Here is a 21276-nt window from a genome sequence, read left to right on the forward strand (position 1 = left end):
CTATCATATAAATAAATAAAATCTTTAAAAATAAAATAAAACGCATGATCTTGGGGAACCTGGGTGGCTCAGCTGGTCAAGCCTCTGACTCGATTTCAGCTCAGTCCATGATCTCAGGGTTGTGTGATCGAGCCCTGTGTTGAGCCCAGAGTTGGGCTCTGTGCTAGGCGTGGAGACTGTTTGGGATTGTCTCTCCCCTTCTCTCTTTGCCCCTCCCTCCCCCAAATAAAAATAAAAATAAAATAAATAAAATGCATGATCTTACCTTAAATTGTGATTCTGCTTGATCTAATATTAAAATTACTTAGTTTTACTTGGTATATAACAACTTTGTTGTTAGTGACAAAAGTTAGTGACTTTAGACCTTGCTGGGTAACTAAAACAAATTTAAAGAATGTTTTGCTGCCCATAATTAATTTAGAGAACAATCCATATACCAATAATTAAGACCTGATCACAGGTAAATTTATGTCATGGCAAGTGTCAAAAAAAGAAAGAAAAGAAAAAAAAGAATAAATATAAAAGAATTACAATGAACAAAAGCTTAATAAAACTTTTTTATGTGGCATTTAAGACCTATTATGTTTTAGAGATACCACTGATTGTCGTCTCATTATTTTATGTGTCATAAAAGAAAAAATTAAATTATGACATGTCATTGATTATATCACACTTTCCAATTTCAGGTATTTTTAAATGTGAAAAAAGTACATCCCAGAATAAATGAAATAAATATAAAAGCAAGCATAAGAACTGGAATTACATGCTCTGAAACACTGTTTCAAACTTTAAAAAAAATGTATTTTCTTCCCCTAAATGGGAAATTATGAGAAATATCAATAAATAAAAAAAGATAAATACAGAACTACTCTAGTTGGGAATAAGTGAGCAGAAGTCTCCATGACTGTAGTTAAGATTTACTCTCACTTCATCAACACTGAGATACCTGAAATACCTCCACAGAACAGATTTGAAAATCGCTGCCTTTGAAAAGAATATCAATTTTCAAAGATATGAAGAAATGTTACATAAGAATGGATGCATATTTCATCCATATTATTAGTGGAAAATGGAGAATTACATAAGTAATTTTCTGAATGTAAACTTCTTGAGTTTTTATGAACAGTCTAAATTTAGACACAGAATATATCAAATATCAACATCTAATCATTTTAGTCAGTTCTATTAAAAATTCAGTCTATCATTTATTTATATGATTTTTTTACAATTCAAAAAAATTTGTACTATAATAGCCAGTTATTCCAATGATAATGAACCATAATTCATATTGCTATGGTTACCAGAAAAGGTTGTAAGACATTTATTTACTGTAATACTCTACTGTTTGGGCATTTTAACATAAGGTATGTTAACTCTCTTCTGCATTTTAATTTCATTCATTGGTTTCCTTTTTTAGAAGACAAAACTGAACAGTTTTCAATGTTTTTGATTTCAACAATATTTAACTCTTCTTAAATTATGGTTTATAGTGATACTTAGTTGTGATCCTGAAACTGAATTTTCTATATAAACAAAAATAGATGCTCTGAGAAGGTCTAACATTATCATAAGGAAGTCTGTAGTTTTACTTACTCTCTTCCCCACAGACACATACTCCGTAATTTAAAACTAGATGCTTGTGAGAAAGCTGGCTCATCATGCTTGCTGCTTCAAAGAAAGACTAAGGAAAAGAAAAACATACAAAAAATGTAAAAGAATTATTGTTTGTGCCTATAAATGTTCATAGGTCAGAAAGATACTGTTTGCTGTACGAGAAATGCACTTTCTCCTATTCTCAGCAGGACTACAGATAAGGCTGCTCTGGTTCCCTTACATGGACCTGCGACCGCTATCAACCTTGATGCTCGAGTTCATTCTGAGGAAACCCCTGAGTAAGCCTGGAATAAGAAATAACAGAGAGAGAGCAGTAGAGGTACAGGGCCAGGTGAATGCTGCAAGATCAACAGCCTTGGACCCCTAGCACCTGGGGGAGAGCACAGAGGCAGACACCAGAGACAGTGATAGGGGACTCAAATAAATGGATGAGAGCTTCAGATAACTTCTCAAAGGATTACGAATGTTCTCTGTGCAGATAAAATATGACAATTATGTCAGGAGACGGGCATGGCATTAATATCACTCTAACTCAACCAACCTTTGACTAGAACTTCTGGGGACAGTTGTTGAAGATCACAATCATCATCACTGTGGTATTCTGGATTAGAAAAACTTTCCCTCAGATGTTTCACGTCAGCTTCCACTAATACCATTTAAGACATTTTAAGTGTTATAAATGTTTGTTATGTCATGTTTGGTGATGTCTTGCTATGTTAAGGACCCTGGCAACTAACAACTGGCCTTCTGCTGGCTAGCATCTCTGGAAAATGCCCAGAGGCACCCATATTTCACCTAGAGTGTTCTTTAGTACAGCGCCTTTCAAAAATTTTTTTAAAAATAAACTGTGAAGGAAATCTGTGGAACCCATAAAAGTTTGGAGAGCCAGTTTGAAAGTTCCTGCCTTAATATATGCAGAGATGTAGTAATACCCATAATACAATGTTAAGAGTAATTAGTTTGGAACTAAGTTATTATCAAAAAATTCTATAATTTTCTATAGCCTCCCCCAGAAAGCATCCTCAGAAAGGTCCTTGATATATATGCTTTTAAAAATTGCAGTTTTGAAAAGCTGCATGCATGAATATGTGTCAATATGGGAGCATATGTTTAAATATCAGAAACTACACAAGCTACACAAAGAACATACATACCTCTGAATAGTTTCTGTGCGCTTTATCCAGAACTTTTAACAGAACTTCTGTTTCATGTAGTTGACCATAGTCTCCTACTTCTCTTCTTATACCTTTAAAAATTTTTGTAAAAGTGCCTTGACCAAGGCTTTCATTCTTCAAAAGAAAAAAGAGAAAAAAAGAATGAGTAAAGATGAAGAAAGATGTAGGAATTAGGAAATATGTTTAATGACAAAGGGTTTTTAAAAATCCATGAGCATGGGGCGCCTGGGTGGCTCAGTTGGTTAAGCGACTGCCTTCGGCTCAGGTCATGATCCTGGAGTCCCGGGATCGAGTCCCACATCAGGCTCCCTGCTCAGCGGGGGGTCTGCTTCTGCCTCTGACCCTCTTCCCTCTCATGCTCTCTGTCTCTCATTCTCTCTCTCAAATAAATAAATAAAAATCTTTAAAAATCCATGAGCAAATATTAATCTGTATTCTGTAATAAAGACAGAAGGATTAATGAATAAAGTGCATTTTGGTTCCACCATGTTCTTAAACCCCCTGAAATTAGCTATAATTATCACTTTTTCATAGTGTCAGTGTTTACCTACACTTACTTACATATGAATATTTTTCTTTGTCTGCCTCTCATAATAGAGAAAGGCAGTACAGTATGGTCTGTGGAGGCAGAATGTGGACTGTTCCTTATCACCACTTCCTAGCTGTGTGACCTCGGACAGGCTACTGTATCTCTCTGTGCTGCCGCTGTCCTGGTCTCCTCATCTGAGGAATGGGGAGAATCGTTTTTCCACGGTATTGTTATGAACAATAAATGAATGAATACATGAAAGCACTGAGTGCAGTCCGTGACACAAAGTAAATGCTCGGTAAGTGTTGGTCATTACTACTATTACTAGTATTTCTTGCATGTCCTTACAAAATAATTGCTGAAAGCCTGCACTCTGGGGCGCCTGGGTGGCTCAGTTGGTTAAGCGACTGCCTTCGGCTCAGGTCATGATCCTGGAGTCCCGGGATCGAGTCCCACATCGGGCTCCCTGCTCAGCAGCGGGTCTGCTTCTCCCTCTGCCCTCTTCCCTCTCGTGCTCTCTGTCTCTCATTCTCTCTCTCTCAAATAAATAAATAAAATCTTTAAAAAAAAAAAGAAAGCCTGCACTCTGAAGTAGGGCTGCCTGTGTTCAAACTGAAGTTACTGTTCCTAGTTTTGTGATGTTAGGTCATGTAGCAAGTCTTGTATGCTGTAACTCACTGGGGGGTTCCTGCCTTTATAATTCTGTATAATTCTATCTACTGTTTCCTTAGGGACTCAGACATCAGTTGGTCTTTCTCATTCCCCTCTCCTGTCCCTTAAGCTCTCTTTCATAATTTCCATTTCTTCCTCCCTATCTGCTGCATCTGAATAATTTTCAGATCTATTTTGCAATTCACTAATTTTCCTTCAACCATGAGTAATCTGCTAACTTGTCTATTTTGTTTTAATGTCAATTAGCATATTTTTTCAATTCTATACTTTTCTTTCTCCAAATCGTTCTGGTCTTTTTGATAATGTCTTGATTCTTTTTTTTTTTTTTTAAGACTTTATTTATTTATTTGAGAGAGAGAGAATGAGAGAGAGCAAATGAGAGGGGGGAGGGTCAGAGGGAGAAGCAGACTCCCTGCTGAGCAGGGAGCCCGATGCGGGACTCGATCCAGGGACTCCAGGATCATGACCTGAGCCAAAGGCAGTCGCTTAACCAACTGAGCCACCCAGGCGCTCCGATAATGTCTTGATTCTTTTCCATGTTTTCGACTGCATTTGTATCTTTAAACATATATATGTATTTTATCATGTCAATCTGAAAAGTTCTTCGAGCTCTAATTTTGATGTTTGTTGGTCTGCTGATTCTCGCTTAATCCTGAGTTATTTCCCTGTATGTTTTAAAATTTTTGACTAAAATCTCATGTTTAGAGTAGTTTATTTGAAGGGATCTTGGATGGCCCAGGTCAAGAGTAAGTTCTTCCAAAAAGATTTTGTATTTGCTTCTTCCAAGCATCACAGGGTACTACTAGGCGAATACCACTTTTTATTTTAATTTATTGGCTTAGGGTTTCTCAGACTATGCAGATGGTATAAAGAAATCTAAACTGAAAAGCTTATGGTTACAAATTCTCAGGAGACACTTTTTTCCCAAGAGCCCAACTAAAACAGACAATACTCCTTTTCTTCTTTTTCTAGTGGGTGAATTTTTCATAATCCATGTTGTTTCACTAAGAATGTATTTACTTGAGGGTCCTGGCTTTATTCAGAGATGGTCTCACTTTTAACTCCTGGTCTTATGTAGGTCTTAAGGCTTGGCCCTTCTTTGTGTTGCTTTGAGATCTTAATTCCCTTGATTAGTGAAACTAATCCCGACCCCGCAACATCATCCTGCAGCCCAAACGTCAGCTCTTATGTACACTTTGTTTTCAGTTCCTTCTTTATTTTTAACCCCTTGCATTTCCCTCACTTTCTTGAGAACTTAAGAATTAAGACACAGGTCTTTTGTAGACAAAGATTTTTAATTCTTAAATTAAGATTCATAAAGGAATATTTTTAAATTCTTAATAAGAGAATAAAATTCCATTCTTAAAATAATTAGTTTTGCTAATTTTTAACTCAAGTTTGGTATCACATTTGCACAAGAAATAAAAATATTTAAACTGAAATAAATTTTTGAATTTATAGGTTATAATAGAGTAATTCCAAATGTCACATGAATGTAATGTGGGATAGGAAATTAAGAAAACAGTTGTTTTAAAAGGACAAAAAGATAATAATTAGCATCTAATGACTTACAAACATCAAATCTTCATTTCTGATTTTGTGAAACACCATTTGGTTCACATTATTATGCCTCTGTAATGTTGGTGATGTTGGAACATCAGAAACGCCATTGGTTCTGAAGACTAGAAGGTTTGATTTATCTGTTAAAAACAAACAAACAATGAAAAGATGTATACAACCAAAACACGTTTAGGGTATAAACTGCTCCAAAGGAGTAAAATAAAATGTGTTCTATATATAAAAAACACTTAACAACTTATTGTTAATTTTTTTAATAAACAGAAATTTATTTTAGGAATTTACTCATTGAACTTTGATGTATTTTAACCAGTTATTTCAAACATTCAAAATTGTAATGATTTCCTTAACTAATACAATTTTTCAAATAATTTTTAATAAACCTGTTATTTCAAGAGATTTCCAATCTTACTATTTTTATTTTAAAACTATAGAAATTAAAATTCTAAAAGAGTATGAAAGTTTTTACTTAGAACAACATATGAGAATTTGGTTGTGGAGTCTTTCAGTTCAATAAGTAAGTGATGGATTTTATGCCACACAGTTACCATTTTAGAATTATAGAATTTCAGGTCATGTCTAGACAACCTAAATCAAACTGAACAATCAGGAACTGAGGATGCTTATACAGGAGAATGAGACAAAATTTTGTTTTTAGAGCTGCTTCTTTTATATTTCCTTTGAAAGAAATATGCTAAAGATGCCTTGTACCATATACACAATCCATGACCAGTATTTTAAAACTAATAAGAAAATTATTTTACCTTTCAACTTTGGGGGACAGCATTTAGTAAACTGGAAAATTATACTGTCTGAGCGAACAGTTTCCATTTGATAGCAATTCAAAAGATCTTTAAGATTACTGAAGTTCTTCTTGGTCCCACTGAGGTTGTATTCTCCATTCTCATTTTTTGTAATCAAACAGTGCTTATATTCAATGACATTTTCTCGCTATGTAAGTTTAATTATAAAGAGACAGAGGGAAAAATTACAACTGTCAAAACAATAATTATTGTGACAAAAATTTTATCACAGAAACAGCCAACAGAACATTTAGACGTTTGAACTGTGAATCCTAACGTAGTACTGGTATAGAGTGATAGGAGTGCCTGGCTCCCCAAAAGGTATCTGATTATAATCATGTACCTACCATAAATGGCCTAACAGTTGATTTTCTTAAAAAGCAAGTAAGAAAGCAATGATAATTAACAATAATAATACCACCCTTAACAGCTTTTCATCATTTACAAGATAAAATCTAAAACTATTTTAGAACAGAAGGCCTTCCATGAGCTGGCTTCTGATGCCATCTCCAACTTCACCTTCTACCACTGTCAACCTACAACCTATGTTCTAGGTATACTAAACGACTTTAAAAATTTCAAGCAAATGCCATGTTGTTTCATGTCTTGATAAACTTGCTATCTCTCTACCTATGAATATACATCCTCTCCTTCTGAGCAATGGACTTTTAGACATTTCTTAACACTCAGTTCAAGTATCATCTTTTCTGTGAGGTCCCTGACCCCATCTCACAAGCAAAGGTGATTACCCATTCCTTTTGCCACGACAGTATCTGCAGTTACCTCTCATATGGTGATTTTAATATTCTTCAGCTTTCCAATGTTTGCTTTATGTACTATACTCTGAACTTCATCTATTTTTTTGAGCTTCTTATTAGCATATTCAATCTCCTTGGAACCATTTATAAAATAAAATGGACAAAATACCTTAAGTCCTTCCTACCCTAAAAGTGCTTGCTGGGGCGCCTGGGTGGCTCAGTTGGTTAAGCGTCTGCCTTTGGCTCAGGTCATGATCTCAGGGTCCTGGGATGGAGTCCCACATCAGGCTCCCTGCTCAACAGGGAGTCTGCTTCTCCCTCTCTCTCTGTCCTCTCCCTGTGCTCACTCTCTCTCTCTGTCTCAAATAAAATCTTAAAAAAAAAAAAAATAAAGCACTTTCTTAATTATAACCCTTTCTGTAACTGTCTACATTTGTCCATACTGAATAATTACCATGATCAATTTAATACTTTTTAGGTATATCTTCCTACTTTTCCCAAAAGATACATTTCTTAACGCAGAGTTATATCATACACTCTCTAATATAACAGCCCTCATATTAGGCTGAGCAAATAGAGTAAACATAGAAAAACACATTTTGAATTGATAATTGAATATAATAGACTGTTATATATTACAGTAAAAAGATACAATGAAATTAGGGTAGATTATTAGTATTATACAATGCTAAACGCATTGAGTAACCTACCTTATGTATTTATGGACAATTAATTTACTCTATATGCTAAATATGAATGCATTTTCTAAAAATTAAAATAATTGAATTACCAAATCCTTACTTTCTATACTTTTAAAAAGTAAGATAAATTTTGGAAGCTGCAATAAAGTTTCTCAAGATTTATACCATGAAACTGCCTTATAAGTGATAGTATCTTTTTAAATATTTTGGGTAATAAACAATCTTAGACAAGATCCAAAATTCTCTGTATTAACAGTGTGGTTTTATTGTAGTTTTATCCTTAAGACATACACAATGTAGAGCGTTATTCTTAATACTGGAAAACCACTAGTTAAAAGTGCTATGTTTTTTGTTATCGACCTATTTCACTCTAATCTTGTAGCCATTACCAGTAAGAGCAAAATTTGCTTTTGATTCATTTAGTTCTGTGTGTTTTCGTAAAGATCTCCATTTTTGTGAAAGGAGACTTGAAGAGACTTGAAAAAATCTGACACACTAGTAACATCCAAACATCAAAGAAGAAAATATTAATTCCAAATAAAGACATTATAAATAATTTCATATTTTTATATAAATCCTAGAAAGTATATCTTATTTATTGATACAGAATCCCTGAGGTAAACTAAGCATTATTATGCTAGTTATCATATCCAGAGTTGTAATTCTGAGTATTAAAAAAAGAAACAATGGTAGATCAACATGAAGGGGAAATTACACAGACTAAATAAAGATGTTACCTTTGCCAGAGGAGGGAAGTGGAGTGGGAAATAAAATTAAAAAAAAAAAAATGTTACCATTAATGTGAAATACTAACCTCTACAGCAAAAGTCAGAAAATACTTATTAAAGTCCTTAGGACTGCATCGAAGTACATAGAGTCCAGTCTGATTACCTGCTTTCTTCAGTTTACTGATGGCAAAATCCATTCTAAAGGTAAAGAAGTAACTTGAATGATAATGTAACAAGTGCCATGACATTAAGACCAAAATGTCATCTAAGAGATCAAAAGTCAAATCTAAAAGTCTCAGAATTTTTATAAGTTTCCTCTACTTTATATGTTTATCAGTTATCTTACAAGGAAAAACACTGCTGCACCAAGGTATTTTGCAATAAGTTCAAGCCAATTCAACGGATTTTAAAAACAAAAGGTATCATAAGACACACAAAATCACTAAGAACATTTCATTCACTTGAATTTTCTGCCTTCTAATTAAAAATTTAGTATTTTAAAAACCATACTCACTCCCATAAAACTTCATTTAACTATGCAAACAATATATTGTAAAACACTTACGTCTTTTCTACTGTAGAAATTACTAATATAAAAATTTATATGCATTATTTTAATATTTAATATAATACCAAAGTATACTAGAAGACCTATGGCAAGTGACAAAGACTACTGATTTTCAAAATGTGCTATATGTTGTATTGAAGCTGAACATCTTGAAAGAAAAGTCAAAATGTAATCTGTATGAAAGCAGAAAAATCTGTTTCATTCATCACTGTATTTCTCATACATAAACCAGTGCCACATATTAGGTACCCAGTAAATGTTCTATAAATAAATGAAATAATGCCTGAATGGATGGATAAATAATACATGAATGAATGAAATGGTAGGTTTTTAAATACTAAGACACCTAAGTTACAGAATGTTCAAGTAGCGTAACTTTTTTATAACAATACTTATTATTAAACAGATAAGAGGTATAGACAGAATCAAGTCTTAAACATCAGTCAGGATATGTTTTCTCAAATATTTAATTAAGGGTAGGTTAAGGTCAAGACACATATGCTCACGAACCAAGACTACTTCTTCTGCTCAAGTCTTTCAAGCCTGGTGCCAATCACTAAAGTACATACTGGCTGAGAGATAACTAGGACTTGGACAAAACAGATGTTATGCATGATGGTTGGCTTTATCCAGTATTAAAGTAAAGGTCTACAACTGTGCAGATCAATATGGTAGCTAGTAGCTGCAGGTTGCTATTTAAATATAAAGTTATTAAATTAAATTTAAAAATTCAGTTTCTCAGGGCACATGGGTGGCTTAGTCAGTTAAGCATCTGACTCTTGATCTCAGCTCAGGTCTTGATCTCAGGGTTGTGAATTCAAGCCTTGCCCAGCATGGAGCCTACTTAAAAAAAATTAATAAATTAAATAAATTAAAATTCAGTTCCTCAGTTACACTAGTGGCTACTGTATTACACAGCAGAGAAAGAGAACATCTTCATTTTCATCACTGCAGAAAGTACTACACAGCATTAGTCTTAGAAATAGGGACATCATATACATCTTGTGTTCAAAGCTTTCAGTAGAAGGAGCTGGATTATCCAAAAATAATGACGATTACCAAATTTTGCATTATCAAAATTTGCAGTATTTCAAAATTAATGAAATATAAATTGGAGGATTTTTTTTAGAAAAATTAAAAAAAATTAACACCCAAGAATTACTTAAATGCACTGAGGCAACAAAATGTCAGACTGTACAATTTAGAAGTATTATAGATTGGAATACAGACAGCAAATGATATCCTAAATAATTCTAATTATTATGTAATCTGATTGCAAATAGACTTTAAAAAAAAAAAGTTTCAGTCACATTAAGACAGTATTTTGTTCCTCAACTCCTAAACCTACGTGTATCATTTCATTATGTAAAATTCTTTGTCAATATCTCACTGACTTTTTAAAAATTTACTTTTAAAGTCAGTTATTACTCACAAAATTGGGCCATGACAGTTGCTTTGTATATTTTCAAGGACCATTGGAGGTGCTACTTCTTTACAGAGGTAATGATGTGCATCTGTAGTTAATCTATAATAGCCATCAATTAATGACACAAAGGACAAAGCTTCTCTTAATGAGCTAAGTTCAATTTCCTAAAAAGAGAAAAGAAAATAATAAGTATCATTTAAAAAGTCAACTGCATGTTACATATTGAAAATTCTCTTCACTTCATGGTGTTAGATTAATTCCCTTAAATTAATTTTCTTCTAAATTACTCAAATGTCTTTTATGGCTCCCAATTACCCAATCTGAATTATAAATTCTTGTGTATGATATAAGACCCTCTCAAATATGGGCTTATCACATCTTTCCAGTTCACTTTTCATCCATAATTTTACTTTATTTCCCAATAACCCTATTAGACAAATATGTCAGTCATCTAAAAGTTGGTACTAATTAGAAATGAGCATTTATTTTCACATACCAAGTATACATTGCTAAGGTTAAAACATTCATACTATAAGTTCAAAGGTATGTAGTATAAACCAAAATCATATACAGGTATGTTATGATTGTATCATACAGACATAAGTGAGCATATAATCACCCTAAAATGCAACATCTAATTTAATGGAAAAACACCTTATTAAATGGAAGAAGCAACTTCTCCTAAAATAAGGAATAAGATAGAAAGCCCAATACTTAATAATGCATTGCATTGTATTTAATTAACATAATTAGGCCACAGAAAGAAATATAAGAATAGAAATTGGAAACAAGGAGATAAAACTATCTCAATTTGGAAATTATATGATTGTATACTTAGGGAACCCGAAACTACTACAACACAAAGATAATTCATTAAGATAGAAGGATACAAAAAACAGCTTTCACATACATAAAAAATAGTCAATTAGACTATATAATGAAAAAAATAGCCTCATAGTATCTAGTATTAAAATTCACCCAAAAAAGTGAAAAATCATTTTTAGAAACACTTCAAAACACTATTGTTAAAATGCAACTTTTTATTTGAATATAGAGATTTTACCATGTTCTTGGATAGGAAAATTCAACATCATACAGTTGTAAAAATCCTTAAATTATTTTCTAATTTGTCACAATCCCAACAAAAATACCAACAGGTATTGGCAGAAAATAAGACAAATATGAGATTCAGAAAACCAGGGATCCAAGAAAAGACAGACAAGATAATTCCCAGGATGATAAGAGAAGGATGTCCAAGTATTACAGCTGTGCATGGTCCAAAAAGCTTCCAGTCCAGAAGAGAGAGCAAAACCAGTGATCAAGAAGGGACTTTTCTGGGAAAGAAACAGAAGTGATAAAATGTTTGACTATGTGGAAGGATGTGTAGAAAAGTCAGCTACTTCATAGAGTTCTCATAAGGAATAGGAAGAGATACAGAGAAAAGATTCATACAAAGGAAAAAAGTTGAAGTAATGATTAACCCCCAGAAAAACAAAACTTGCACAAGAATGGAAATGTGATTACAGAATACTACTTGCCTCAGCAATGAACAATATTTAGTCATAATGAGAACACAGAATACAGATTTATACCAAAAAGCATAATGAGAGAAGTGTGTGATGTATCAGAACTATAATAGGTATTTACCTAGCACAATTAGGCCATAAAAATAGGTATTAGGGATGCCTGGGTGGCTCAGTGGGTTAAGGGTCTAACTCTAGATTTTGGCTCAGGTCACGACCTCAGAATTATGAGACTGAGTCCCATGTCTGGCTCCACACTGGGCATAGAGCCTATTTAAGATTTTCTCCCTCGGAGGGGAGCAAGATGGCGCCAGAGTAGGAGACCTAAATTTCATCTGGTCCCAGGAATTCAGCTGGATAGGGATCAAACCATTCTGAACACCTACAAAGTCAATAGGAGATCGAAGAAAAGAATAGCAGCAACTCTCTGAACAGAAAAGCTACCACTTTCTGGAAGGTAGGACGTGCGGAGAAGTGAATCCGAGGCGATATTTGGGAAGACAGACCACGGAGGGAAGGAGCCTCCATCAACCAGCTACCAGCAAGTGATAGAGCCCCGGAGCACAAAATCAGAACTTTTAGAAGTCGGCTCCGCTGAGGGACGTCACTACAGTGGCTAAGGGGGGGTGGAACCCTCGCTGGGACAGTGTGGTCTCAGGACCCTCGGGGTCACAGAAAGACCGGGGGTGCCTGAGTGTGGCAGAGCTCCCAGGTTTCAGAGCGGGGAAGCCTGCTGCAAAGACGGAGCCGAGGAATGAGCTCTCAGTGTGGGGTGGCCATAAACTGATCCGAGGCACAGTCGGCCCACTGCTCTTCCAGCAAGGACCCAACAAGCAGCAGATCTGGGGAGACACAGGCATGGGAGCGCACTGCAAGAATGTGCTGGGTTTGGAGACTCCAAATGGGGTCGGGTGTCAGAGATAGAAATGCTCAGCCACAGGCCGGGTGAACACGGAGTGCAGCCGGGGACCTGAGAGAAAGGAGTGGTTGACTGCTTTTCTCTGGGGGCGCACTGAGGAGTGGGGCCCCAAGTTCTCGGCTCCTCAGGGCAGAGAATGGGAGACTGCCGTTTTCACTCTTGACCTCCAAAGCTGTAGGGAAAGCTTGCAGGGAACAAAAGCTCCCAAGAGCAAACCCGAGCAGATTACTTAGCTCGGTCCCCCGCAAGGGTGGGGCAACTCCACCTCCAGCAAAGACATTTGAGAACCACTGCAACAGGCCCCTCCCCCAGAAGATCAGCAAGAACAGCCAGCCAAGACCAAGTTTACCGATCAAGGAGAACGGCAGAACTCCAGCACTAGGGGAATACAGCACACAGAATTTATGGCTTTTTTCCCCATGATTCTTTAGACTTTCAAAGTTAATTTTTTTAATTTTTTTTTCCTTTTTCTATATTTTTTTTGAATTTTTCTTTTTCCCTTTTTCTTTTTTTCTTTTTCCCTTTTTCAACCAACATCTTATCAATCCCTTCTTTTAAAATCTTTTTTATTTTTCAGTTTTAGAGTCCTATTCTATCCCTTCATTGTAGTTAACCATATATAAGTTGTTCTCTCTTTAAAATTTTGGGATACAGTTTCTACTAACAGACCAAAATATACCCTAAATCTCTAGTGTATGGCTTTGTTCTAGTCTCCTGCCTGATCCCATTATCTCCCACTTTTTTAAAAATTTCTCTTCTTTCTTTTTACAACCAACTTACCTTATCAATTCCTTTTATAAAATCTATTATAATTTTCATCTATACAGTCATATTCCATCCCTTCATCATACTTACCCTTATTTTTATACATATATAAGTTTTTCTTTCTTTAAAATTTTGGGAGGCAGTTTCTTCTAACAGACCAAAATGCACCCCAAATCTAGTGTGTGGCACTGATCTATGCATCAGCCTGATCATAGTTGATTATATTCTCGTTTTTTTTCTTTTTTCTTTCTTTCCCTTTCTTTTCCCCCCGTTTCAGGTCTCTCCTGATTTGTTTAGTGTATATTTTTCTGGGGTCATTGTTACACTGTTAGCATTTTGTTCTCTCATTCATCTATTCTCTGGAAAAAATGATAAGACGGAAAAAATCACCTCAAAAAAAAGAACAAGAGGCAGTACCAACTGCCAGGGACCTAATCAATATGGACATTAGTAAGATGTCGGAACTAGAGTTCAGAACGACGATTATAAAGAGACTAGCTGAGCTTGAAAAAAGCATGGAAGATACTAGAGAAACTGCTTCTGGAGAAATAAAAGAACTAAAATCTAACCAAGTCGAAATCAAAAGGCTATTAATGAGGTGTAATCAAAAACGGAGGCTCTAAATGCTAGGATAAACGAGATAGAAGAGAGAATTAGTGATATAGAAGACCCAATGACAGAGAATAAAGAAGCTGAGAAAAAGAGAGATAAACAACTACTGGATCACAAAAGCAGAATTCGAGATATAAGTGATACCGCAAGATGAGACAATATTAGAATAATTGGGATCCCAGAAGAAGAAGAAAGAGAGAGAGGGGCAGAGGGATATTGGAACACATTAGAGCAGAGAACTTCCCTACTTTGGGAAAAGAAACAAGCATCAAAATCCAGGAGGCACAAAGAACCCCTCTCAAAATCAGTAAAAATAGGTCGACACTCCGACATCTAATAGTACAACTTACAAGTCTCAGAGACAAAGAGAAAATCCTGAAAGCAGCTCGGGAGAAGGGATATGTAACCTACAATGGTAGAAACATTAGATTGGCAACAGACCTATCCACAGAGACCTGGCAGGCCAGAAAGGACTGGCAGGATATATTCAGAGCACTAAATGAGAAAAATATGCAGCCAAGAATACGATATCCAGCTAGGCTGTCACTGAAAAAAGAAGGAGAGATAAAAAGCTTCCAGGACAAACAAAAACTAAAGGAATGTGCAAACACAAAACCAGCCCTACAAGAAATATTGAAAGGGGTCCTCTAAGCAAAGAGAGAGCCTAAAAGCAACACAGACCAGAAAGGAACACAGACAATATACAGTAACAGTCACCTTACAGGCAATACAATGGCACTAAATTCCTATCTTTCAATAGTTACCCTGAATGTAAATGGGCTAAATGCCCCAATCAAAAGACAAAGGCTATCAGATTGGATAAAAAAACAAGACCCATCAATATGCTGTCTGCAAGAGACTCATTTTAGACCCAAAGACACCTCCAGATTGAAAGTGAGGGGGTGGAAAACCATTTACCATGCTAATGGACCTCAAAAGAAAGCTGGGGTGCAATCTTTATATCAGACAAATTAGATTTTAAACCAAAGACTATAATAAGATGAGGAAGAACATTATATCATACTTAAAGGGTCTATCCAACAAGAAGATCTAACAGTTGTAAATATCTATGCCCCTAACATGGGAGCAGCCAATTATATAAGCCAATTAATAACTAAATCAAAGAAACACATCAACAACAATACAATAATAGTAGGGGACTTTAACACCCTCCTCACTGAAATGGACAGATCATCTAAGCAAAAGATCAACAAGGAAACAAAGACTTTAAATGATAAACTGGACCAAATGGACTTCACAGATATATTCAGAGCATTCCATCCCAAAGTAACCGAATACACATTCATCTCTAGTGCCCATGGAACATTCTCCAGAATAGATCACATCCTAGGTCACAAATCAGGTCTCAACCGATACCAAAAGACTGGGATCATTCCCTGCCTATTTTCAGACCACAATGCTTTGAAACTAGAACTCAATCACAACAGGAAAGTTGGAAAGAACTCAAATACATGGAGGCTAAAGAGCATCCTACTAAAGAATGAATGGGTCAACCAGGAAATTAAAGAAGAATTTAAAAAATTCATGGAACCCAATGAAAATGAAAACACAACTGTTCAAAATCTTTGGGATACAGCAAAGGCAGTCCTAAGAGGAAAGTATATAGCAATATAAGCCTTTCTCAAGAAAGAAGAAAGGTCTCAAATACACAACCGAACTCTACACCTAAAGGAGCTGGAGAAAGAGCAAATAAAGCCTAAACCCAGCAGGAGAAGAGAAATAATAAAGATCAGAGCAGAAATCAATGAAATAGAAACTAAAAGAACAGTAGAACAGATCAACGAAACTAGGAGCTGGTTCTTTGAAAGAATTAACAAGATTGATAAACCCCTGGCCAGACTTATCAAAAAGAAAAGAGAAATGACCCAAATAAATAAAATCAAGAATGAAAGAGGAGACATCACAACCAACACCAAAGAAGTACAAACAATTATAAGAACATATTATGAGCAACTATATGCCAGCAAATTAGATAACCTGGAAGAAATGGATACATTCCTAGAGATGTATCAACTACCAAAACTGAACCAGGAAGAAATAGAAAACCTGAACAGACCCATAACCACTAAGGAAATTGAAGCAGTCATCAAAAATCTCCCAACAAACAAGAGCCCAGGGCCAGATAGCTTCCCAGGGGAATTCTACCAAACATTTCAAGAAGAATTAATACCTGTTCTTCTGAAACTGTTCCAAAAAATAGAAATGGAAGGAAAACTTCCAAACTCATTTTATGAGGCCAGCATTACCTTGATCCCAAAACAGACAAAGACCCCATCAAAAAAGGAGACGTACAGACCAATATCCCTGAACATGGATCCAAAAATTCTAACCAAAATACTAGCTAATCGGATCCAACAGTACATTAAAAGGATTATTCACCATGACCAAGTGGGATTTATTCCTGGGCTGCAAGGTTGGTTCAACATCCGCAAATCAATCAATGTGATACAATACATTAACAAAAGAAAGAACAAGAACCATATGATCCTCTCAATAGATGCAGAAAAAGCATTTGACAAAGTACAGCATCCTTTCTTGATTAAAACTCTTCAGAGTGTAGGGATAGAGGGTACACACCTCAATATCATAAAAGCCATCTATGAAAAACCTACAGTGACTATCATTCTCAATGGGGAAAAATGGAAAGCTTTCCCCCTAAAGTCAGGAACACAGCACGAATGTCCACTCTCACCACTGCTATTCAACATAGTATTAGAAGTCCTAGCCACAGCAATCAGACAACAAAAAGAAATAAAAGGCATCCAAACTAGCAAGAAAGAAGTCCAACTCTCACTCTTTGCAGATGATATGATACTTTATGTGGAAAACCCAAAAGACTCCCCCCCAAAACTGCTAGAACTCATACAAGAATTCAAGTAAAGTGGCAGGATATAAAATCAATGCACAGAAATCAGCTGCATTTCTTTACACCAACAACAAGACAGAAGAAAGAGAAATTAAGGAGTCGATCCCATTTACAATTGCACCCCAAAGCATAAGATACCTAGGAATAAATCTAACCAAAGAGGCAAAGAATCTGTACTCAGAAAACTATAAAATATTCATGAGAAAAACTGAGGAAGACACAAAGAAATGGAAAAACATTCCATGCTCATGGATTGGAAGAACAAATATTGTGAAGATGTCAATGCTACCTAGAGCAATCTACACATTTAATGCAATCTCTATCAAAATACTATCCACTTTTTTCAAAGAAATGGAACAAATAATCCTAAAATTTGTATGGAACCAGAAAAGACCCCGCATAGCCAGAGGAATGTTGGAAAAGAAAAGCAAAGCGGGCGGCATCACAATTCCGGACTTCCAGTTCTATTACAAAGCTGTCATCATCAAGACAGCATGGTACTGGCATAAAAACAGACACATAGATCAAGGGCACAGAACAGAGAGCCCAGAAATGGACCCTCAACTCTATGGTCAACTAATCTTCAACAAAGCAGGAAAGAATGTCCAATGGGAAAAAGACAGGCTCTTCAACAAATGGTGTTGGGAAAATTGGACAGCCACATGCAAAAGAATGAAACTGGACCACTTCCTTACACCACACACAAAAATAGACTCCAAATGGTTGAAAGACCTCAATGTGAAACAGGAATCCAGCAAAATCCTCGAGGAGAACAAAGGCAGCAAACTCTTCTACCTCACCCGCAGCAACTTCTTCCTAGAAATATCGCCAAAGGCAAGGGAAGCAAGGGCAAAAATGAACTATTGGGACCTCATCAAGATAAAAAGCTTTTGCATAGCAAAAGAAACAGTCCACAAAACCAAAAGACAAGCAACAGAATGGGAGAATATATTTGCAAATGACATATCAGATAAAGGGCTAGTATCCAAAATCTATAAAGAACTTATCAAACTCAACACCCAAAGAACAAATGATCCAATCAAGAAATGAGCAGAAGACATGAACAGACATTTTTCCAAAGAAGACATCCAAACGGCCAACAGACACATGAAAAAGTGCTCAATATCGCTCGGCATCAGGGAAGTCCAAATAAAACCTCAATGAGATGCCACCTCACACCAGTCAGAATGGCTAAAATTAACAAGTCAGGAAATGACAGATGTTGGCGGGGATGCGGAGAAAGGGGAACCCTCCTACACTGTTGGTGGGAATGCAAGCTGGTGCAGCCACTCTGGAAAGCAGTATGGAGGTTCCTCAAAAAGTTGAAAATAGAGCTATCATACGACCCAGCAATTGCACTACTGGGTATTTACCCCAAAGATACAAATGTAGTGATCCGAAGGGCTAGGTACACCCCAATGTTTATAGCAGCAATGTCCACAGTAGCCAAACTGTGGAAAGAGCCAAGATGTCCATCGACAGATGAATGGATAAAGAAGATGTGGTGTATATATATACAATGGAATATTATGCAGCCATCAAAAGGAATGAGATCTTGCCATTTGCAACCCCGTGGTTGGAACTAGAGGGTATTATGCTAAGCGAAGTAAGTCAATCAGAGAAAGACAGGTATCATATAACCTCACTGATATGAGGAATTCTTAATCTCAGGAAACAAACTGAGGGTTGATGGAGTGGTGGAGGGTGGGAGGGATGGGGTGGCTGGGTGATAGACATTGGGGAGGGTATGTGCTATGGTGAGCGCTGTGAATTGTGTAAGACTTATGAATCACAGACCTGTACCTCTGAAACAAATAATACATTATATGTTTAAAAAAAGAAAAAAAAAAGAAGATAGTAGCAAGGGAAAAATGAAGGGGGTGGGAATCGGAGGGAGAGATGAACCATGAGAGACTATGGACTCTGAGAAACAAACTGAGGGTTCTAGAGGGGAGGGGAGTGGGGGGATGGGTTAGCCTGATGATGGTTATTAAGGAGGGCACGTAATGAATGGAGCACTGGCTGTTATACACAAACAATGAATCATGGAACACTACATCAAAAATTAATGATGTAATGTATGGTGATTAACATAACATAATAAAATTAAATTAAAAGAAAAATGATTTTCTCCCTGTCCCTCTGCCCCTCCCCTCCCCTGCTCAAGCTCTCTCTCCCTCTCAAAAACTAAAAAAAATTTTAAAAAATAGGCACTAAAAAAGATACCATAAACAATGTTAAAAGACTGGGGAATTGTAAATCTGTACACCAAAGGGCTAATACTCAATATATGTTGAGAAAAAAAGCTATAGATCAATTAGAAACAGAAAGAAAAAAAGCAAAGGATATGGGAAGACAATCCACAGAAGAGAGATACAAACAGCTGGCTTGTAAACACATGAGAAATTTTTCCAACTCAGGTTCTAATTAAGGAAATGAAATATAACACAGGATAGCAATTTTTGTCCCATCAGTTTGGCAAAATATTTAAAAATTGGTAACATCCAAGGATGCTGCAATGAACATGGGGGTACAAATATCTCTTTGAGTAGCGATTCTGTTTCCTTTGGATATATACCCAGAAGTGGAATAGCTAAATCAAGACGCTAAATTTTATGAAGTGTATTTTGCCACATTTTTTTAAAAGAGAAAAAGTAAGACAAAGAAAAATGTCAGAGTAAAAAGGATGGTTTAAGGGACGCCTGGGTGGCTCAGTCGGTTAAGCGTCTGCCTTCGGCTCAGGTCATGATCCCAGGGTCCTGGGATCGAGTCCCGCATCAGGCTCCCTGCTCCGCGGGGAGCCTGCTTCTCCCTCTGCCTCTGTCTCTGTCTCTCTCTCTATCTCTCATGAATAAATAAAAAAATAAAATAAAATCTTTAAAAAAAAAAAGGATGGTTTAAAAAAAAAAGTGTAACTAATATATAACAGACTGGAAAAATGAAATAACAAGCAAAAATTTCTCATATCTAGCAATAATTTTAGAAAAATATATATTGAGAAAAGGTTCTTAATCCTACTAAGTAACAGAAAAAGCATAATATATCATGAGTAAAATTCAGCAAGAAACTTGCTGTAGCGGTATGAATAAAACCATCAAGTTACTGAAAAACATAAAATAATACTTGGATTCAAGGAGAAATATAATGTATCCCTTAAATAGAAAATGTAATATGGTAAAGAAATATCCATTCTTCCCAAATTAATCTTTAGAGCGATTCTAACAAAATGTAAATGTAATACTTCGAGGAGCTTTATGACTACTCAACAAACAGGGCAATGCCACACTGATGGGCTTAAGTTGTCAAATCATCCATTTGGGTTTACATAGGCTCTATCACTTAACTAACACTATGACCTTGGAAAGTTACTTAACCTCTCTGTTGCAGACTTAAAAATAAAGCCAACAGGTTTAAATACCATCCCATAAATAAGTTCTTTATGTTACTACAGGATGTTCACATAAGCATCAATGAACTCTTTTATAAATACCACATTTACAGAATGAAGACATACCCTGTTTCAGTGCACTTCACTTTATTGCATTTCTCAGATACTGCTTTTTTTTTTTTTTTAAACACACTGAAGGTTTGTGACAACACTGCATCAAAAGCAAGTCTATTGGCGCCACTTTTCCAATAGCATTTGCTTCACTACTGTCTTGGGAGATGAACAATGAGATTAATGTTTTTATGCCTACTAACACAACATCCATTCAGCAGCCTGTGGATCAAAGAGTCATTTCAATATTCAAGACTTATTATTTAAGAAATACATTTCTTAAGGCTATAGCTGCCATAGATAGTATTCCTCTGCCAGGTGTGGGCCATCACTGAAAACCTTCCAGAAAGGAGTCACCATTCCAGATGCCAATTAGAACATTTGTGTTCATGGGAAGAGGTCAAAATATCAACATGAAGAGGAGTTCGGAAGAAGTTGATTCCAGCCTTCACAGATGACTTTGAGGTGTTCAAAACTTCAAAGGAAGAAATAATCGCAGAAGTGGTGGAAATAGCAAGA

General features: G+C 35.9%; 1 protein-coding gene across 3 annotated transcripts in view; it reads right to left on the reverse strand.

Moving 5' to 3' along the window:
* Positions 1-21276, reverse strand: part of JAK2 (Janus kinase 2) — a 149155-nt gene that overhangs the window by 26440 nt on the left and 101439 nt on the right. For all 3 annotated transcript variants that reach the window (XM_021694453.2, XM_021694454.2, XM_021694455.1), the window contains 6 exons: positions 10559-10716; positions 8645-8756; positions 6333-6519; positions 5563-5690; positions 2769-2903; positions 1594-1681 (listed from right to left, as the gene is read on the reverse strand). In XM_021694453.2, coding sequence (XP_021550128.1) covers positions 1594-1681; positions 2769-2903; positions 5563-5690; positions 6333-6519; positions 8645-8756; positions 10559-10716 — 808 coding nt within the window. The remainder of the gene's footprint in view (positions 1-1593; positions 1682-2768; positions 2904-5562; positions 5691-6332; positions 6520-8644; positions 8757-10558; positions 10717-21276) is intronic.

This window comes from Neomonachus schauinslandi, chromosome 13, assembly GCF_002201575.2.
Source record: "Neomonachus schauinslandi chromosome 13, ASM220157v2, whole genome shotgun sequence".
In the NCBI taxonomy this organism is placed as follows: Eukaryota; Metazoa; Chordata; class Mammalia; order Carnivora; family Phocidae; genus Neomonachus; species Neomonachus schauinslandi.